At 44.4% G+C, this 21300-nt stretch overlaps 1 protein-coding gene across 2 annotated transcripts in view; it reads left to right on the top strand.

The window, feature by feature from the left end:
* c4h8orf34 (chromosome 4 C8orf34 homolog) overlaps window positions 1-21300 on the top strand; it is a 240062-nt gene that overhangs the window by 199622 nt on the left and 19140 nt on the right. For both annotated transcript variants that reach the window (XM_033019357.1, XM_033019358.1), the window contains exon 12: window positions 690-1168. In XM_033019357.1, the coding sequence (XP_032875248.1) occupies window positions 690-1168 (479 nt within the window). The remainder of the gene's footprint in view (window positions 1-689; window positions 1169-21300) is intronic.

Here is a 21300-nt window from a genome sequence, read left to right as displayed (position 1 = left end):
TGTACTTCCAAATATGTTTCCATTTTCTGTTACCTTCATGGCATTACACTGAAATTAGTAAAACTTAACATTGAACCCTTGTGTTCCCTCACCGTCCCTGCCCCACCCTAGTTTTCCAACTAGTTTCACTGTCCTGATTAATTTTCCTATTTGTATGCCTCTTTGTCATCATCCCTTCAGCCAACAATGAACCACTCTACATTTCCTTGAACAGCATCTTCTTTGATCTGTTGTTTTCACAGCATGCCCATATCTCTAGTTTCCCTCTCCCCTGACTCTCAGTCTGGAGAAGGGTCTCGACTCGGAAAAGTCACACATTCCTTCTCTCCGGAGATGCTGCCTGTTCCTCTGAGTTACTCCAGCATTTTGTGTCTATCTTCGATGTAAATCAGCATCTGCTGTTCCTTCCAACACTCAATGTGTATTTAAAGTTCTACCAGTCAGTAGGGAGCAGTTGAATCTAAATTTGTTTAATCTCACCTCACATATTGTGAAACTTCCTACTCACTTTCAGTAATGTTTCAACTTTATTTTTGCTTCAAATGATTTTCTATCTATCTGCCCTTTTGTTCCTCTACCGTTGCAGTCAATGTAAACTGGAAAATACTTCACCACATTCCCTTACATTTGAAATGTTCTGCTGGTATCTGGAGCCAAGACTAAATTAAACAAATCTGTTCTTATTACAGAACTTGACAAGGATCTTGCTGCTAAAGCACTAACAATTGAATCTGAAATGCAAAGGAGTTCCAACATTCAAAGCAGATTAAGTATGTCAAGTTACCATGGAAGTCTGTCACAGACATTATTGGGCCAGAATTCTAGACCTCAAACACCATCAAGTCTTACTGGGAAAGATATTCCACAGATCCAAGGAAACAAATTATTGCAGAGTTCCAGTAACCAAAACAGTAGGACTGAGATTCCAAACAGTCAGCACAACAGGCCTCGAACGTCATTATCTCAAGGAAGCAGGCCTACAACTCCGAACAGTCAATTGTTTCAAAGTCCACTTTCGAGCAACCCTGTGACCCAAGGAGAACCATTCGACAATCCAAAGAACAAACTGGCAACATTTACCAGCCAAGCTGTGAGACCGATTGGTTCTCCAATTAGTCAGACTGGAGTAATTGCTGGGAATATTTCACAAAGGAGCTATTTTTCTGAGGTGAGATAAATAGATTAACATGATTGTTGGTTATGAATGATTAAATGGGTGAAGAATTAAGTAAAACACATTTGGAAATTATATTTTGCTTCTCTGTAAATTAATTAATAACCATGTTACCATATATTAATTCATGCTTGAGAAAGGTTTCAATGAGGGTTTCAGTGTGTAGTTTTGTTTTTCAGCGTTACAGTTAAAAGCAATTGAAATTTACGTGACCAAGGAGAAACATAATTGTCCTGCAATATTATTAAGGAACTCCTTTTAAGGCCCAACCGTAAACTAATAGTGCAGTCCGCGTGTTGAATTTCATTTGGAACATGAAAAATAACAGCTTATTTCATAAAAATCCAATTGACCTTTCTATTTTCGTTTCCATTGTCAGTCTTTATTCATTTGCAGCAAAAAGGTAACCTGTGCAAGAGAGACAGGTTGCTTCTGAACTGGAGGGGGACTAATATCCTTGCAGAGAGGTTTGCTACTGTTGCTGGGAACAGTTTAAATTAGAGAGGCAGTGGGATGGGAAGCAGCATAATAAGTCAGCAATTGGAAGATGTAAGGGGAAGGTAGAGTTTAGGACTGGTAAGGAAGGACTCACAGGGAGAGGTGAAGGAATCTGGTAATCCTGATGAGCTGAAGGGTGTTTATTTCAGTGCAACGAGTATTTTGGAGAAAGCAGATTAATTTAGAGCCTAGATCAGTGATTAGGAATATGATGTTTAAGAAGGAACTGCAAATGCTGGAAAATCGAAGGTACACAAAAATGCTGGAGAAACTCAGCGGGTGCAGCAGCATCTATGGAGCGAAGGAGATAGGCAACGTTTCGGGCCGAAACCTTTCGGCCCAAAACGTTGCCTATCTCGTTCGCTCCATAGATGCTGCCGCACCCGCTGAGTTTCTCCAGCATTTTTGTGTACCTTGAGAATATGATGTTGTGGCCATTGCGGAAACGTGGTTGCAAGAGAGACGCAACTGGCAGATCAATGTTCCGGGGTTTCGATGTTTCATACGTGACTAAGAGGGAGGCAAAATAGGTGGAGGATTGAGCTACAAATCAGGGAGACTGTCATGGCTACACTCAGAGTGGGCATATTGGAGGGTTCATCCACGGAGATGATATGGATAGAGCTTTGAAAGAAGATAAGTGCAAGCACTCTAATGGGATTGTACGCCAGGCCCTGCAATAGCAAGTGAGAGATAGAGGAACAGATATATAGACAGATTACCAAAAGACAACAATGCAACAGGGTTGTCTTCGTGTATGTTTTTGACTTCCTTCATATTGACTGGGACTAGCTCAGTGCCAAAGGCTAACACAAGGCAGATTTTGACTGGTGTATCCAATAGGGTTTCTTGAAACAGTATGTGGATAATCCAACCCAAGAAGGGAACATACTGGACCATGTGTTGGGAAATAAGCCTTGTCAGGGGAGTAGTGTTTTAGTAAAACAGCATTTTGGGATAGTGATCACAACTCATAGAGAGAGAGTCAGAGTTTTTGAGTCACACAGCATGAAAACAGGCCCTTCGGCCCAGCTTGCCCATGCCGACCAAGGAGCCTCATCTACAGTAGTCCCACCAGCTCAGATTTGGCCCATATCCCTCTAAACCTGGGCTAGGAAATGGCTTGGGCGAATCAGAGTAAAGAAAATCCCAGAGATTTTTTCCCCTTTATTAAAAAGAGAATAACCAGGAAGTAGGTAGGATCACTTAAGGAAAAAGGAGGGAATTTGTGCTGAAATCAGGGGATGTAGGTGAGGTGCTAAACAAGTACTTTGCACTTGTCACCATGGAGAAGGGCATGGAGGACAGTGAGATCAGTGTAGAGAATATAATATGCAAAGGCAATATGAGATTAAGGAGGAGTTGGTGTTAGTGGTCTTCAGAAGCGTTAAGGTCAATAAATCCCCAGGATCTGATGGGATTTATCCCAGATTATTTAGAGAGGCAAGAGAAGAGAATACAGGAGACAAAGAGCTTTGCATCTTCCCTAGCCACAGGCGAGGTCCTCAAAGACTGGAGAGTAGCTAACATTGTACCTTTATTTGAGAAGGGAAATGGAGAGAATCCATGAAATTATAGGCTGGTGAGCTATGGTAGGGAAGCTGTTGGGGAGGATTCTTTGGGATAGGATTTACTACCATTTGGAAGAGAATGGGTTAATTAAGGACAGTCAACATGGCTTTATGCATGGCAGGTTGTATCTTACTAACTTTATCAAGTCTTTTGAGGAGGTGATGAAGGTGATCAATGAGGGTGGGACAGTGGATGTTGTCTACATGGATTTTAGTTAGGCCATTTGAAAAAAAAAATCCCATGGTAGGTTGATCCAGGAAATTAAAATGCATGGGATTAACAGTGACTTGGTTCTATGGATGCTGAACTGGCACACACACAAACACACATACACACACACACACACACACACAACATAGACGGGTCGGTTAGTAAGTTTGCAGATGACATCAAGATTGCTGGTGTCACAGACAGCGAGGAGGCTATCAAGGTAAGCAGCGGGATGCAGATCAGATAAAGAAATGGGTGGAAAAAATGGCATATAAAGTTTAATCTAAGAAAGTGTGAGATGCTGTACTATGGGAGGTCAAATATAAAGGAAAAATATACAATTAATGGCATGACCTTTCACAACATTAATGAACAGAGGGATCTTTGGGGTCTTAATCCTTTACTCCCTAAAAGTGGCAACATGGGCAGATAGAGTGGTAAAGAAGGCATGTAGTATGCTTGCTTTCATGGGTCTTGGCTTTGAGTAGACCAATCAGAAAGTCATTGGTTAGGTCGCATTTGGAATATGGAGTGCAATTCTAGTCACTCCATTACAGGAAAGATGCGGACCTACCAGAATGATTCCTGGACAAGAAGGGAGAGATGGGATATACTTGGATTGTTTACTCTGGAGTGGCAGAGTTTGCAGGGAAACCTGAAAGTATGTACAATTATGAGAGGCATAGATAGGGTAGACAGCAGAACATTTTTCCCAGTATAGAGAAAAAAAAAACTTGAGGGAGTAGTTTTAAGGTGAAAGGGGCTGTTTAAAGTTGATGTGCAGGGAAACCTTATCACACAGAGGGTGGTGAGTGCATGGCCAGGTGTTGTTGAGGCAGATACGATAGTGGCATTTAAGAGGCTTTTGGATAGGCAGATGGATATGCAGGGAATCAAGGGACATGGATTTGTCGCAGATAAATATGAGATGGCCTTGGGCTCATGTTCAGTGTAGGCATTTCGGACTGAAGGGCTGTTCTTATGCTAAGTGTTCTTAAGTGTAAAGTGTTACATATAGAAACAATAACAAGTGCTTTTTTGTACTATTTCAGTTTCCACTAGCATTTTTGCATCATTCTGCTGATCTTTCATTCAGCTATATTTCATTAGCTATATTTATTGATTTATTGTGATTTATTATTCACTCTATGAGCCTCATACAAACTAGTAATGTCATTGCACCCTGGTGTATATGACAATAAACTAATCCGAATATGTGTATTCCCCATGAATGGTTTTGGAAAAGCTTAGGTAAAAAGAATGAAGGCATTCAGCACTGGGTGCTTTATCTCGACAGTTATTTGAACTTTCCAAGGTTTGAGCTAAGAGGCAAAATTGGAGAAATATTCTTAAAAGGAATGACTGAAGGTAATTGTTTTAGGTAAATACATATTCCATACATCAACCACAGTGGCAGCTATTTTGAAGGTGAATAACTTGAAAATGTAACGACAAAATGGTTGCTGCTGTGTGGCTGGTGCAGTGAATATGTATACATCTATAAGGTTACTCGCCAATCAAAAACCATTCATGAACAATACACATAACACATATTTTTGTTTCTATACGTAGCACATTATACTTAAGAGCATTCAATTTAATTAGTATATATTTTGTTTAGCCGATTACACAATCTTTGAGCTGCCTTCTGTAGTTTCATTGGCTCCTGTATTGTTAATAATCGAAAATAATGGACAATTGAATAACAATTGAAATTCAGATTTGAAGTAGGTTTCACGATTTAAATTAGACATATTCATAGTTCTATTGATAAATATTAAAGTACCCAATTATCTATCTACATCGCAACAATACAGAACAACTTGTATTTATACAGTATCTTCAATGTCATAAAATGTCCAAAGGAAATTGGCAAATAAAATCTCACACCACAACCATATAACCATATAATAACCATATAACAATTACAGCACGGAAACAGGCCATCTCGACCCTTCTAGTCCGTGCTGAACACGTATTCTCCCCTAGTCCCATATACCTGTGCTCAGACCATAACCCTCCATTCCTTTCCCGTCCATATAACTATCCAATTTATGAGATGTTAAGGTAGGTGATTAAAACCACAACTTTAAGGACTGCAAGAACTCGCATGGTACAAAATCCAAAGAAAGCACTGCCAAGATGATGAAGCAACTTGAAGAATTACACAATATTGAAGGTGTGTAGGGATTACATAGTTAGAAGAGGCTTGAACATAGAGCTGGTTATGCCTTTTTTTGATTTGAAAACAAGGATATGAATTTCAACATTCAGGAGCTGCCTTGTGTGCATGGTAGTGTTTGATAAATACAAGGATCGACTGTGTTAACTGTGCAGGACTATGAAGAGTTAGAGTTCACATCTGGATTGTTATATGTAGTTTTAACCCCATACTTGCCTTGAAAGAAGGACAACTATTCTTAGAATAAAGAAATTAACCTTTGAGGGGAGATTGTGGAGTGGGCATACATTGATGAAAATAGAAGGATAAGAGATGCTCTCAATTACATTGATGGAAATTACATTGGCATTGACAGGGTTGATGCTGGGAGGCTTTCTTTTTCTCTAGCTGAATCTAGAACTGAATATTGTCATGATAAGGAAACAGCCATTTTGAACTGAGACGAGGGGACTTAAAAAAATTCAGATGGATTTCTCTTCAATCAATGATTGTGATTGAGTATTTGAGTATACACTGTTATTTGAGTTAATTCAAAGCCAAGGTCGTAGAGTCATAGAGTTATATATTGTACTATTGTTTCAGTACTGACCAAATTAAAGGATGCAAGGACCAGACAGGAAGTAAATTGTTAAGTATGATCCTTTACCTTGCATGTTGAAGCTGCATGATCAATGCTGATCTTAATTTTTAGGTTCATTTGGTTGAGCAAAATCGTGAATGAGTTATGAACTGATATTTTGTGAACTTGTAGTGCGTGGGTCTCAAAAGGAAGCACGAAGTCCAGTGTTTTGAGAGGCACCTTTTATTATGTTCCTCCCGGTTGTAGGGAAGATCTTTAAGAGAAAGATGGCATCCAAACCCCTGCGTTTAAACCCTCTGGCTAAGGGCCGCCATGGACTGAACCACTCCCGTGCCGAGGGGTTCGACAGTATGATGGCACGACCCTTGGGAGCCGCCACAGGACCCCCCCCCCCCACAGAACCAGAGGCACGAAACGCACCGGCGGGCGCACGACCCGGCCGGCCCGCGTGCGGAAGTCAGCCGATCGTGGGGCTTGCGGAGGCATAGGTGGAGGGACAGGTCGAGGGACCGGCGGGAGGACAGGTGGAGTGACAGGCGGAGGGAGCCGTGAAGGGGGCGCCCTCGAGGCCGAGGTTGGGCAACCAGCACCGGCTGGTCAATGTCCAGGTGTGCTGGCTTCAAACGGTCAATCGACACTGCCTCCGGCCGGCCCCCCATGTCCAGGACAAAAGTCGACTGCCCGTGTTCCAGCACCCGGAATGGGCCCTCGTACGGCCTCTGGAGTGGCGTCCGGTGGGCATCACGACGCAGGAAGACGTATGGGCAGTCCCTGAGGGCTGATGGCACGTGTGGGCGAAATGTCCCATGGCGGGACGTCGGGATGGAACCGCCAACTCGCTCGCGAAGGCGCTTTAGGGTGGATGAGGGCGTTCCCTGCTGCCCCAGCGCCGACGGCACGAACTCCCTGGGCACCGTGAGTGGTGACCCATACACGAGCTCCGCCGATGATGAGGCCAAGTCCTCTTTGGGAGCAGTCCGGATGCCCAGCATGACCCACGGCAACTCGTCCATCCAGTCCGGGCCGGAGAGTCGTGCCTTCAGTGCTGCCTTTAGCTGCCGGTGGAACCTCTCCACCAGACCGTTAGCTTGCGGGTGGTAAGCCGTGGTGTGGTGTAGCCGCACCCCCAGCAAGCGAGCCATGGCTGACCACAGCTCGGAGGTGAACTGCGGCCCCCGGTCTGAGGAGATGTGCGCCGGCAACCCGAAGCGAGCAATCCAGTGCGCGGACAACACACGAGCACACGTAGCCGTTGAAGTATCGGCCAGCGGAATGGCCTCCGGCCACCGCGTGAAGCGGTCCACCATTGTAAGTAGGTGGGTGATGCCCCGGGACAGCGGGAGAGGCCCTACAATGTCTACGTGGAGATGGTCGAATTGCCGGTGAGGTAGACCAAACTCCTGGAGAGGCGCACGGACATGGCGCTGGATTTTTGCCGTCTGGCATGGAATGCAGGTGCGAGCCCAATGGCCAACCTGCTTGCGCAGACCGTGCCACATGAAACGAGCGGCCACTAGCGCCGTTGTCGCCCGGATTAATGGGTGAGCCAGTCCGTGGATCACCTCGAACACCCTCCGGTGCCAGGTGGCAGGGACGATGGGGCGCGGCTGACCGGACGACACATCGCACAGGATTGACACTCCCCCAGGACCGAGAGGGACATCCTCAAGGCGGAGGCCGGAGATGGCAGTCCGGTAGGCGGGCACCTCATCGTCCGTGAGCTGTGCCTCTGCCAGAGCAGAATAGTCAATTCCGGGCGCCACCTCGAACACGGCGTTGATAGCGGGGCAGGACAATTCGTTGGTCACCCGGTTCTCTTTCCCCTCGATGTAGCGGATAGATGTTGTATACTCCGAAATGTAGGCCAATTGCCGCTGCTGTCGTGCGGACCAGGGGTCGGAAACCTTCGCCAGGGCGAAAGTGAGCGGCTTGTGGTCCGTGTAGGCGGTGAACGGCGGCCCTCCAGGAAGTAGCGAAAATGGCGCACTGCCAGGTACAGAGCCAGGAGTTTGCGATCGAAAGCGCTGTATTTCGTCTGCGCACGGTTGAGGTGCCGGCTGAAGAAGGCCAGGGGCCGCCAACCTCCGCCCGTCAGTTGCTCCAGCACAGCACCAACCGCCGACTCCGAGGCGTCCACCATGAGAGCAGTCGGGGCATCTTTCCGCAGGTGCACCAGCAGTACGGCCCGAGCAAGGGACTCCTTCGCGCCGTCAAAAGCTGACCCAGCCTCGTGGGTCCATTCAACGTTCTTGTTCTGCCCACCCGCCAGAAGTTGATACAGAGGCCGCATGATGTGGGCCGCGGATGGCACGAAACGATGGTAAAACGCCACCATGCCAACAAACTCCTGCAGGCCACGCACCGTGCGTGGGCGGGGAAACCGACGGATGGTGTCGACCCTGTCAGGCAGGGGAACCGCGCCTTGCGCAGTCACGCGGTGGCCGAGGAAGTCAATCTCGGTTACACCAAAACGGCACTTGTCGAGGTTGATGGCCAAACCATGCTTGCTGAGCCGCTGACAGAGCTGCCGAAGGTGGGCGCTGTGCTCCTGCTGCGAGCGGCTGGCCACCAGGATGTCGTCCAGGTACACAAACACGAAAATCGAGGTCGCGACAAACCCCGTCCATTAGGCGTTGAAAGGCCTGCGTTCTTGAGGCCGAACGGCATCCGCGTGAACTCGTAAAGTCCGAATGGCGTGATGATCGCCGTCTTGGGTACGTCATCCGGATGAACCGGGATCTGGTTATAACCCCGTACCAGATCCACTTTTGAAAATATTGTGGCCCCAGCCAAATGGGCGGTGAAGTCCTGGATGTGGGGTACGGGGTATCGATCCGCTGTTGTTGCGGCGTTCAGCCGTCGGTAATCCCCGCAAGGTCGCCAGCCCCCGCTCGACTTAGGGACCATGTGGAGTGGGGACGCCCAAGGGCTGCTCGAAGGGCGGACGATCCCCAAGGTCTCCATTGTGCGGAATTCCTGCCGTGCCAGTTGCAGTTTATCCGGCGGCAGTCGGCGTGCTCGTGCATGGAGTGATGGGCCGGTAGTCTGGATAAAATGTACCACTCCGTGGCTGGGGGTCGATGATCGAAACTGTGGGGTCAGAATGTCTGGGAACGCGGCCAAGACCCGTGCGAAGTGGGAGTCCACGGACGCCAGGGGCCGTCCCACCGGTTGATACAAACGCAACCTGATCGGCTCCATCGTAGCGGCGTTGACCAAACGCTGACGCCTGACGTCCACCATGAGGGAATGCGCCCGGAGGAAATCAGCCCCGAGCAATGGCTGGGAGACGTCGGCAATGGTGAACCGCCACGAGAAATGGCAGGAGCCGAACATGATCGGAACCATGCGCACTCCATATGTGCGGATGGGGCTGCCATTCGCCGCGGTGAGGACGGGCCCCCGCTTACTGGAACGAATGTTGGCCAGCGAAGGGGGCAGGACGCTGAGCTCCGCTCCAGTATCCACGAGGAAGCGGGTCCCGGAGCGCCGATTCCAGGCGAAAAGGCGGTGAATTTGGCTGGCCATCGTGGGGACTATTGGCAGCCGGCCCAGGCGTTTCCCGGGAACGTGCACGGCTGGCGGCATTGTCGTGCTGCAGCACCCCAGCGCTGATGGAAATAGCACCAGCGCCTCATGTTGCTGTTACTTGGAGCTTGCCTGCTCCCGCTGGTGGTGCCTGCAGCTTACTGGTGCTGGACTGCAGGTGCAGTACCCCCTCACTGCCGCTGGGGGGCGATCGTACGGGCCGTCGGGCTGGAGCTGTCACTCCTTCCGCAGCTCCCCCGCCCCACCGGAGGAAATCAGGAGCTGCCGGGGTGACGTCATCGGCGCGCCTGCCGACGGCCAGCGTGCTGACGTCTTCAGGGCACGCCTCCCGAGGGCCCTGAGGTCGGCAAACGATGCGTCTGTGAGCTGCAGACGAATGTAGGCCGGCAGCAGATGCAGGTAGGTGTACTCGAACAACAGGCACGGTGTGTGCCCATCCAGTAGAGCCACCATCTCCTTTAGGAGGCTAGATGGCCGTCGGTCGCCTAAGCCCTCCATATGCAGGATCCTAGCAGCACGCTCCATCCTGCTTAGGCCATAAATCTGGTGCAGGAGCTCCTTAAGGCCGAGATACTTATCAGTGTCCGGGGGGGCTGCGAGGAAGTCCGTGACCTCTTCAACCGTGTCCTGGTCGAGGGCCCCCACCAGGTAATAGAAGCGGGTGGCATCGACCGTGATGCCCCGCAGGTTGAACTGGGCCTCCGTCTGCTGGAACCAGATGAGCGGCCAGGTGGTCCAGAAGTTGGGCAGTTTCACCAAGACTGCGTCCAGAGACAGGGCCGGGCCAGCCTGTGAGGAGGTAGGGCTTTCTGATCTCTCCATCATGACGCCAATGGAGCGCCGGGGGTCACCAATGTAGTGCGTGGGTCTCAAAAGGAAGCACGAAGTCCAGTGTTTTGAGAGGCACCTTTTATTATGTTCCTCCCGGTTGTAGGGAAGACCAAACAAGAGAAAGATGGCACCCAAACCCCTGCCTTTAAACCCTCTGGCTAAGGGCCGCCTCCGGACTGAACCACTCCCGTGCCGAGGGGTTCGACAGTATGATGGCACGACCCTTGGGAGCCGCCACAAACTGATGTTTTGGATGAAGTTAGACTGATGGAGTTAATTGAGTACGAAGTTAGCAGGAGAGTTTTGTAGTGTTTGAATCTGAAGGTAAAATGGCGTGATTGGTGATTTATGAACAGATGAAATGAGGTGGTGACTGGGTCAGCCAACGTTATGGAAATGAAAGAAAGCATTGTTTGCAAGTTCAGTTTAAATTTCTCACTTTTGTGCTTCAACTCCTTCTTGGTCTTAGTAAACATCGAAAGCTTCTTGCACATGCTTTGTAATGTTTTCATCCATTTGCAGTTGAAGTCCCACTTATCAGGAAAATTGTCCCAGGCGCCCATATCCAGAATTAATACAAATGGAGGTGTCATTTCCCATGGTGATTCATAGCCATGAGAACTACCTCTGGACCAAGCTTTTAAATCTATATCCATTTTTGCTTGACTACATTTCTGGAAAAGTTTTGAGTTCTTCTCGACTTGAAAGGCACTTTATTAATGTGAGTCACTATGCTGCATGACCTGTTAGGTGGAATGCTGGCTAGTCTTTGTAGAGTCCATGCCTGGGTCAAAGCAAACTTAAAATAAAGTGTCATCGTCCCTCTGCATAGTGGATCAAGGGTTTCAGGGTGGTCTCCAACGTCTACTTTGCTGGTGCACGCCTGCCACAGTGTGTGGACAGACATCTGCTCCAGATGTGCTCCGAGTAGTCTTGGTGTTTGTCGGGCTATTCAAATGAAGGATGGCTCCTTTGGCCTCAGACATCACAAGGCCAATGCCGGAGGTCTACGATAACTACATCTGCTTTATGTGTCTAGATTCAGCCCCTGTGAATTTTGTCCTCATTAGCAAAATAACCTTCATTTGTTTCAAAGAAAACTTTTTGTTGGTTTTACTAAAATCCTCAATTCGTTTAGTTGAGTGAATCAAGTTTGACGCTTGTCAGAAATTGTGTCTATGAAACAAAATCATCTGAATGGTTCCCGTGAATCGATGCTTTTTCTGCAGGAGGAATGCATTGAAAATAAATCTGCTATTGTGATTCACTTTCAGAAAGAATACAGATGTGCATAGCCCTTAAGTATGCCTGTCAGATAATCAATAATTATTCCCAGTCAGCATTTTGGCACAAATTGCTTTAATAAGAAACAGCCATGCAACTTCAAGCCTCCAAGAACGTACAAATATCTTAACTTAAACCAATAATTATTTACATGTTTGCGAATATATTCCCCACAATGTAATAATTTATTATGTAGAAGTTCTCAGAAGAAAGTTCCATTGCAATCAGAACCTTCTGTTCCTTGTGCAGTGTATGGAAGAAGTATAATTCCTTCCTCTCCAGGTAAGATTGCGATTGCTGATCTTGTTTCAATTTATGCATTATATAGGTTGGTTACTTTATTTCCATTTAAGCAGTGGGCCGTTCTTTATTTCTTAATTTTAAAAAGATCAGAGCCAATTCAGTCCTCTATTCATGTTATTGCTTCCAGCAGGGCTTCAGCTTACATTCGCAAGTGACCTTATCACACAATATTTGATGTGGGCAGAACATAGTGAATTTGTTGAAAGCAGAAACGTATGTGTTGATTTGTATGGAGAAAAGCATTCAGATGTGATATTCTCTGAGAGGTTTGAGCGATATAGGTGCCTGTTTCTAATTACATATATAGACCTTGGTACTTTAACCCTGTAAAAGCAGCACTGAAACTTTTGCACTTTGACCACATTGCAATTTGGCTGGTCAGTTTGAATAAACAATGCAATATGAGTCCTTTATCACAGATGGACAGCATAATAAGTAATGAGATGTGTGGGCAAAATGATATTCACGTTTTAAGGCCTCCAAAACAAAATCAGAAAATATTGGAAATATCCAACAGGTTAGACATTTGCAAAGAGACAAAGATTGAGTTAATGTTACATGTTGATGAACTTTCATTGGGAATAGAGATTTCTGACACAAATTGGGAAGACTGGTTATTACTGATATTCCTTTTGTTTTCTCTCTCCCTTCTCTACAATTTAAAGCATGCTTGTTTTCTAACCTTTTCATTTCTCTAAATTGCCTTGCCTGATCCAGCACTTTCTGTTTTTACTTCAAATTTCAGTACCTGCAGTTGTTTGCTTTGTGGTCACTGGGTTCATCCTTGCCTCAGCCCATCAGCCACCAAAGTCCTTATCCATGCTATTTGCTTTTGTGTCCCCCATAAACTTAGATTGATCCAAAATTCCACTTCTCATTCTGGGGTGACGGAGGAACTGAAAGAAATCCACATTAGGCAGGAAATGGTGTTGGATAGACTGATGGGACTGAAGGTTGATAAATCCCCAGGGCCTGATGGTCTGCATCCCAGGGTACTTAAGGAAGTGGCTCTAGAAATTGTGGATGCATTGGTGATATTCCAATGTTCTATAGACTCAGGATCAGTTCCTGTAGATTGGAGGGTAGCTAATGTTATCCCACTTTTTAAGAAAGGCGGGAGAGAGAAAACAGGGAATTATAGACCAGTTAGCCTGACATCGGTGGTGGGGAAGATGCTGGAGTCAATTATAAAAGATGAAATAGCCGAACATTTGGATAGCAGTAACAGGATCGGTCCGAGTCAGCATGGATTTACGAAGGGGAAATCATGCTTGACTAATCTTCTGGAATTTTTTGAAGATGGAACTAGGAACATGGACAAGGGAGAAGCCAGTGGATGTAGTGTACCTGGACTTTCAGAAAGCATTTGATAAGGTCCCACATAGGAGATTAGTGGGCAAAATTAGGGCACATGAGGAAGGACATTCTTGCTATTGAGGGATTGCAGCGTAGGTTTACAAGGTTAATTCCCGGGATGGCGGGACTGTCATATGCTGAGAGAATGGAGCAGCTGGGCTTGTACACTCTGGAGTTTAGAAGGATGAGAGGGAATCTCATTGAAACATATAAGATTGTTAAGGGTTTGAACACGCTAGAGACAGGAAACATGTTCCCGATGTTGGTGGAGTCCAGAACCAGGGGCCACAGTTTAAGAATAAAGAGTAAGCCATTTTGAACGGAGACGAGGAAACACTTTTTCTCACAGAGAGTGGTGAGTCTGTGGAATTCTCTGCCTCAGGAGGAGGCAGCTTCTCTGGATGTTTTCAAGAGAGAGCTAGATAGGGCTCTTAAAAATAGCGGAGTCAGGGGATACGTGGAGAATGCAGGAACGGGGTACTGATTGGGGATGATCTGCCATGATCACATTGAATGGCGGTGCTGGCTCGAAGGGCCAAATGTCCTACTCCTGCACCTATTGTCTATTGTCTATTGTCTATTGTCATTCACCATTGCTGACCTGCATGGACTCCCAGTTTAACTAATTCTTCATTTTTTAATTACCTTCCAATCTGGGCGCAATCCCTCTCCTTGACTCCATAGCTCCTTCAGCTTCACAACTCACACAATTGAGTGTTCCTTCTAATTGTGTCTTTCATGCATTCACAATTTTAAATTGCTCTACAACAGGCCTTCAGTTGATAGGCTTGAGTTTTTTGAATGAAAACATTCCTTAAACAAAGGACTAATTTTACAAACTTTCTGATTTCCTGCACTTATCTCTGATTCAGTAACTTACTTCTGCTTGAGTACATTCCTGTGAAGTACCATTGGATTTCTGATTATGTTAAGGGAAAAATATAAATTCAAGATGTGGTAGTTGGATTTTAATGCACAAATGGATGCACAACCATTAAGAAAGCAAATTGAATGTTGTAATTCATATATATTTGGAATATAAAAAAGTGCAAATGTTTAAGTGAGACATTATGAAATAATAGTTGACTCACATCTCAAATACCATAACAGTCTAGGCTTATTATAGTCAAAGAAGAAGAATATTCTTGAAGAAATAATAATGTACCACTATATTATCAGAAACAGCCCGAGTCCGAGATTGTTTAATCTTGAATAGAGAAAATTGAAGGGAACTTGATAGCTGTTTTGAAAATTATAAAGAAATATGAATTTAGGAGTGCATGGGATAGAAAACCAACAACAAAGTATTGGAATAAAATTGTTAAGCCGGATAAGGAATTTTTGTGAAAGGTAAAAATAACATGAATTTATTCTTGCCTTTTAGACTGATGCAGGAATAATGGTGGGATTTGACCTTAGATAGGAGAAATATATGAAGTGTCTGAAGTGGATTTGGCAGGTAATAGTAAGCTGATTATCAGCACATACATAACAGACTGTGGTTACACTGATGGATATCCTCTCCAGCGGTCGGTGGGGGTGCTGTAAGCTGGCAGCCCTGACAGCAGCGTGTTAGTTTCTTCAACTTTTTAAGTTTTTTTAGTGTGTCTTAATGTATGTTTTTAATGTTTCTTTGTGTGTCTTGTGTGGGGGGCGTGTGGGGGGGTAAGGGGGAAACCGCTTCGACTTTTTCCATGTCGCCTCCCCCGTGGCCTAACATCGAGGATTGGGTGCGGCCTTTCCCAGAGACGTACCTGGGGCTTCAGCAGCGGGCGCAGCGCGGACTTTCATCGTGGATCGGGCGAGCCCTCGCCGGGGGTCGCTGGAGGGGAGCTCTCCGTTCGCTGGCCCGCGGCGCAATGTCTGCAGCCTGAGATCCCTCGTTGGGGACCCACGGAGGAGAGGAGCCCCGACCGTTGGCCTGCGGGCGCGGCGGGGACTTACCATCTGGAGCAGGGCCCCTCGCCGGGGATCCCTGGAGAGGAGCTCCGACCGCCGGCCCTGCAGTCTGCGGTGCTTCTGGCTGCGGCGCGGCCTTTAAATCTTCAACCGCCGGCCTGCGGCCTACACCATCTCGAAGCCGCAGTCTCCGGTGGGGAGGCACCGATTCAGGACCTATTCAGGACTTACCTGGACATACCTTGTCTGTACATCTGGACGCCCGCAGCGGTGACTGCGGAGGGTTGTGGTCCCGACCACGGGGGAAAATGGAGAGGACTGGCCAAATTCTGTGCCTTCCATCACAGTGATGAATGCTGTGGTGGATGTTTGTGTACATTTTTTTTATTGTGTATTGTGTATTCTTTTTTATTGTACCGCTGCTGGAAAATTCATTTCACTTACACTTTATGTGCAAGTGACGAATAAAACTTGATTGATTGATTGATTGATTGATTGATTGATTGATTGATTGATTGATTGATTGATTGATTGATTGATTGATTGATTGATTGATTGATTGATTGATTGATTGATTGATATATATATAAGGTCGACAAAAATGCTGGAGAAACTCAGAGGGTGAAGCAGCATCTATGGAGCGAAGGAAATAGGCGACGTTTCAGGTCGAGAACCTTCTATATCAGTATCCACAAACTCAGTATCGAACCTGCGTCTCTGACCCAGTATACCAGCTACTCTATCGTTGCACCATTATGCTCCATAATATATAACTGCTTTGGGTAGAGGATATTGTGGGACTCAATAAGGCTTCACAATATTTAATTGAAATAAATGCTTTGAATAGGCAGCAAGGAAATTGCTGATACATAGACGGAAACAAGCATTTGATGGCATTGGTCTTTTTTTGGATGGAATGATAAATTGCAACAGAAATGAGTTAAGAGGTGAGGAGGTTCTAATTGAAATGTAAAGAAGCAAAAAGCTGTGATATTAGAATCAATAGCCCCCCTCATGTTATCCCATTGGGATATATGGAAATATCAGACATTCCAGGATTTAGGGCCATATCAAGTTCAAGTTCAAGTTCAAGTGAGTTTATTGTCATGTGTCCCTGTATAGGACAATGAAATTCTTGCTTTGCTTAAGCACACAGAAAATAGTAGGCATTTACTACAAAACAGATAAAATGTGTCCATATACCATGATATAAATATATACACACATGAATAAATAAACTGATAGTGCAAATAACAGAAAGTGGTTGGTAATAATCAGAGTTTTGTCCGAGCCAGGTTTAATAGCCTGATGGCTGAGGGGAAGTAACTATTCCTGAACCTGGTTGTTGCAGTCTTCAGGCTCCTGTACCTTCTACCTGAAGGTAGCAGGGAGATGAGTGTGTGGCCAGGATGGTGTGGGTCTTTGATGATACTGCCAGCCTTTTTGAGGCAGCGACTGCGATAAATCCCCTCGATGGAAGGAAGGTCAGAACCTACATTCTCAAAGTAGGATGTGAAGAAGAAGGGAATATCATATTGATGCAATTGGATGTGTTTTGTTTTAGTGAAGCAGTGTGCAGGGCACATTGCTATGATGTGAATGTAGCCAATGTTAGACTCATATATTCTACTTCATGCTGACACCAAATAACTGAAATGGGAATTTACATTGAAAAAAGATTAAGTGCCTATCCATTGAGCATTAAAGATGCCAATTTCTTTCCATTAAGCCATTCAACATGCATGCATTTTTGTGCTGGTATTGAATGCATTGGCCAATGTACTCGGAAGTATTGTGAGCAGTTCTGGTTGCCACATTGCAGGAAGGATATGAAGGCTTTGGAGAAGGTGGAGAAAAGGTTTATCAGAATGCTCCCTAGATTAGAGGGTGTTAGCTATAAGGAGAGGTTGAACAAACCTGGATTGTTTTCCGTTGAGGGGAGAGTGCTAGATTATATATAAAATTGTGAGAAGGACACATAGAGTAGAGTAGTCATTTGGAACTTAGTTTACACACAGAATGGTGGGTGCCTGGAACTTGCTGCCAAGGGTGCTTATAGAAACAGATACAAGAGTGGTGTGTAAGAAACTTTTAGATTGGACCATAGATAAACAGGGAATGGAGAAATATGGATCACATACAGGTAGAGTTGAGATTAATTTAATTTTGAACTATATTCAACATAGATGAAGGATCTGTTCCAGTGCTGTACTATTCTACGTTCTATGTCTGTATCTCTGCTGGTGACAACAAGGGTAGAATAGGGTTGTGGTGAGATGAAGGGCAGAGGAAAATGGTGGACAGTTAACCGCTGCACACCTCCAGATTCAGAGACAGTTTCTTTCCAGCGGTTATCAGGCAACTGAACCATCCTACCAATAACTAGAGATCAGTCTTGAGCTACTATCTACCTTATTGGAGACCCTCAGATTATCTTTGGTTGGACTTTACTGGAGTTTATCTTGCAGTAAATGTTATTCATATTATCCCCTTTATCATGTATTTGTACATTTGCTGCAACTCCTTGTTATCTCTATCTTGTCTTACAAGAGGGTGGGTAGGATTGTTTCTGTGTGTGATGCTTAACCTTAACTAACAGAAGGACTGCATTCAGGTCCTGGAGTTTTGAGCATTGGCCACCATGGATTATTCCTCCCAATGCTTTCGATCCATGTTTCTGGGTGACCACTTGGCTTTCTGCAAATCAGAACATCACATCCTTCCCCTTTCCTCCACTCAGGTTTCCTTTGTAACATTGAAAAAACAGGGAGATTGGTATTTCCTTTGTTCTGTAGTTTATCTACAGACTCATTGCAATTAACTCCTTAATGCAGCTTCTCTTTTAGAAGTACAGACTAGCTTTAAGACTATTTTGAACTGGTTTGTTATTCACAAAATTGCAGTGGAATATCGAGACAAGGAACAGAGCAGTAATGCTATAATGGCACTTAAATCATGATAAAAAGCAGGCAGGATAAGTGTGTGTTTCTTGCACCAAAGTGTGTTAATCCTTCATTGGCCTCCTTGTGCCCATTTAACAATTTAACATTTTCAATTTCTGAGCACTAATTTCCTTCATTTGATTTGTAACTTGATTATTCGATTTCTAAAATAAGGTTGTTCATGGTCAATTGTCAAATACACTTGCCAGCTGCACTTTATGAAATCTCCATTCTTTGGACTGCTTTCTACTACAGTATTACTGATGTTTCAGTTGGCATAGTTGGTTATTTTTGATGCAAATGTAAAACAATAAAAAACTGGGTGTCGTTACGAGATTGACCTCTTAATGAAAGTGACATCTTTGTCTCAGAGGTTTCTTAAGTATGCATCTTGCGTGTTTTCAAGCTTGGCTGACATTTCGGTACGAGATTAAAGGATGTGAAATTTCTCAGATTGGAAGTAAAACCAGGGTCTTTATCTGCCCTCTTAGATAAAAGATGCATGGCAAATATTCTGCATATTTGCTATGTATCAATCTCATTTTTATTATTTGGAAAAACGTTAGGCTTTTGGGTAATTCCACATAAAAGCAACTTCCACCTCAACATCACCCAAATAATAAATGGATTCAGAGATCTTAAATTGAATTTAAAAACATGAATCTGATTTTAAAGACTTCAGCAAGTACATATTGAAGCTTTCATAAACAGTTATTTTTCAAACATTTTGTGCTGTTCTCATAAATCTATTATTTCTTATATAGAGAAGCCACAATTCCAAAGCTCAATTTGGGGTCACACTGAGCTTTGAGATAGTGATACTAACTACGTATTTAGAAGGACCCTTCTTCAGATCTCGACCCGAAACGTCACCCATTCCTTCTCTCCAGAGATGCTGCCTGTCCCATTGAGTTACTCCAGCTTTTTGTGCCTATCTTCCATTGAACTATCTGAATAATATGTAAATAATGTAATTCATTTTTATAAATGTCATATTGTTTTTAATGATCAAGTGGGTGAAGACAAGGAGATGTGAGAATCCTAGGAGTGTACTGAACAAACTGACCTGGAAACCTACACTCAAAGGTGCTCCGAGCCCAAATGATAGTCATTGCTTTACAAAGGAATCTTTCACCTACTAATGCAGTAACCATATCTAAAGCCTGCCATGGCTGGAGTGTCATTAAAGATCCTATCTACCTTGAACTTTCTGCAGTAGAATCAGGCAGCAATTTCACACCATGGGAGTTTTTTTTTGTGGAGGGAAAATTTTCAAGTGCAGGGAGCACTCTGCAACATTCTGGTGCTGATGATAATCTACTTAAGCACTTAGTCACAGTGTGACAGAGAGATCATTGTCTGTCGCTTGAATTGAAAAGAAAATTGGGTGCTGTGTAAAATGGTCTGCCAAATGACTCTGAGGCTGTTTTGTGCAACTGGCAAAGATCAATTTCACTGGCCTCCCCCTGCCTGCCCAAGGGTTTCCTCCTGTTTAGCTGTTGCAACCGACATTAATAAGACATTGTGATAGCCGCAGCTGATTAAACTTGAGAGCAATGTGATTTTTATGTTGCAAAAGCAAGTCTGCGCTGATAGTTCAGTAGATATATGTGTATCAGTGTAATGTGCATTTGAATGCTTCCCCCTGCTGTGATGTGAATTCCAAAATACTATTTATTATATCATGGACTCAGTGCTATTTATTCATTTGAATATCTATTTTAAATATTGGTAAATTGAATTACTTACTAAGCTGACAGGATGAAATGCTAGGTAGTGAAATATTGCTCATTTTCCACTCTTAGCATAAATAAATAAAAAATGAGTCTCGGGTCAGCCTGCTTTGGAACAAAGCTCTCACTTTTCATCATTCAACTTTAACCTTGGCTTGCAAAAAATTAGAAAATCTGTTTCAAGGTTGTCAGCATTCCACATTAGATCCCCATTTAGCTAATGCAAGCAATGTTAGCAATTTGTATCACTGACTGTGGAATTATCACTGACTGGAAGATTTGTGTAATTTTGGAACCGTCAGTAGGGGAAGTGTGGGGAGTAGTTGGGTAATTTTTTTGTTGTTACAGGACTTACATTCAACAGAAAGCAGAAAACCTTTAGCCAAATGACTTGTTTGGTTTAAATCCCAGTATCACAATTGACTGTCCAGATATCAATCCACAGTGCCATTAAATATCCATTAAATACAAATTGATTTGTTTATGGGTGTTTTAAAATGTTGCCATTAATAGGATTCATCCTTTTATTCAGGATTCAAGCCATCTGTGCTTTCATTTCATTGTCTCTTTTAGTTTATTACTTTTTTTTATCAGTTATTTCTTAATCTATTCAAATTTAGTGAGGCAGGTAACTAACTAAATAAAAAAATAATGTACAAGAAAATGAAAGGCAACATTTCTTAAAAGTTCTTAAAATTGTAAAAGCTTAAAAAAATTATTTATTGATCATATAGAGAGAGATGGGTGTGTTTCTTCAAAGATTTATAAATGTAGTACAATCAGGCTGCCAATGCAGCTGCGTGGAGCATTAATGGGATCGCATGTTAGCACTATTTTGCTCTTACAACAAGGTACGTTTCGAGCTTTATTTCGAAGCTTAACCACACAATCTGGATTGTTAAGTAGTTGCAATGCTGAAGTACTGCATTGTCAGAGGTTCAGTCTTTCAGATGTTAAACTAAAGGGCCTGACCCACTGTGGCGACCTAATTTGCGAGTTTAGAAGAGTTTGCTCTCGACCTCAAACTCGCAGCATGGTCGACACGTGGTCCTAGGAGGTCACTGGAACTCTCCTTCATGCTCGAGGGAAGTTCCCGCATACTCACGGCCTCAGTTTATAAAAATTGGTTGGCATGGTTCTTTTGAACGTAGTGCAGTGGAGTGGGGTCACTAGGCAGTCGAGGTTGC

The sequence above is a fragment of the Amblyraja radiata genome, chromosome 4 (genome assembly GCF_010909765.2).
Source record: "Amblyraja radiata isolate CabotCenter1 chromosome 4, sAmbRad1.1.pri, whole genome shotgun sequence".
In the NCBI taxonomy this organism is placed as follows: domain Eukaryota; kingdom Metazoa; phylum Chordata; class Chondrichthyes; order Rajiformes; family Rajidae; genus Amblyraja; species Amblyraja radiata.
Note: the sequence above shows the minus strand (reverse complement) of the source record. Positions and strands in the feature narration are given on the sequence as shown.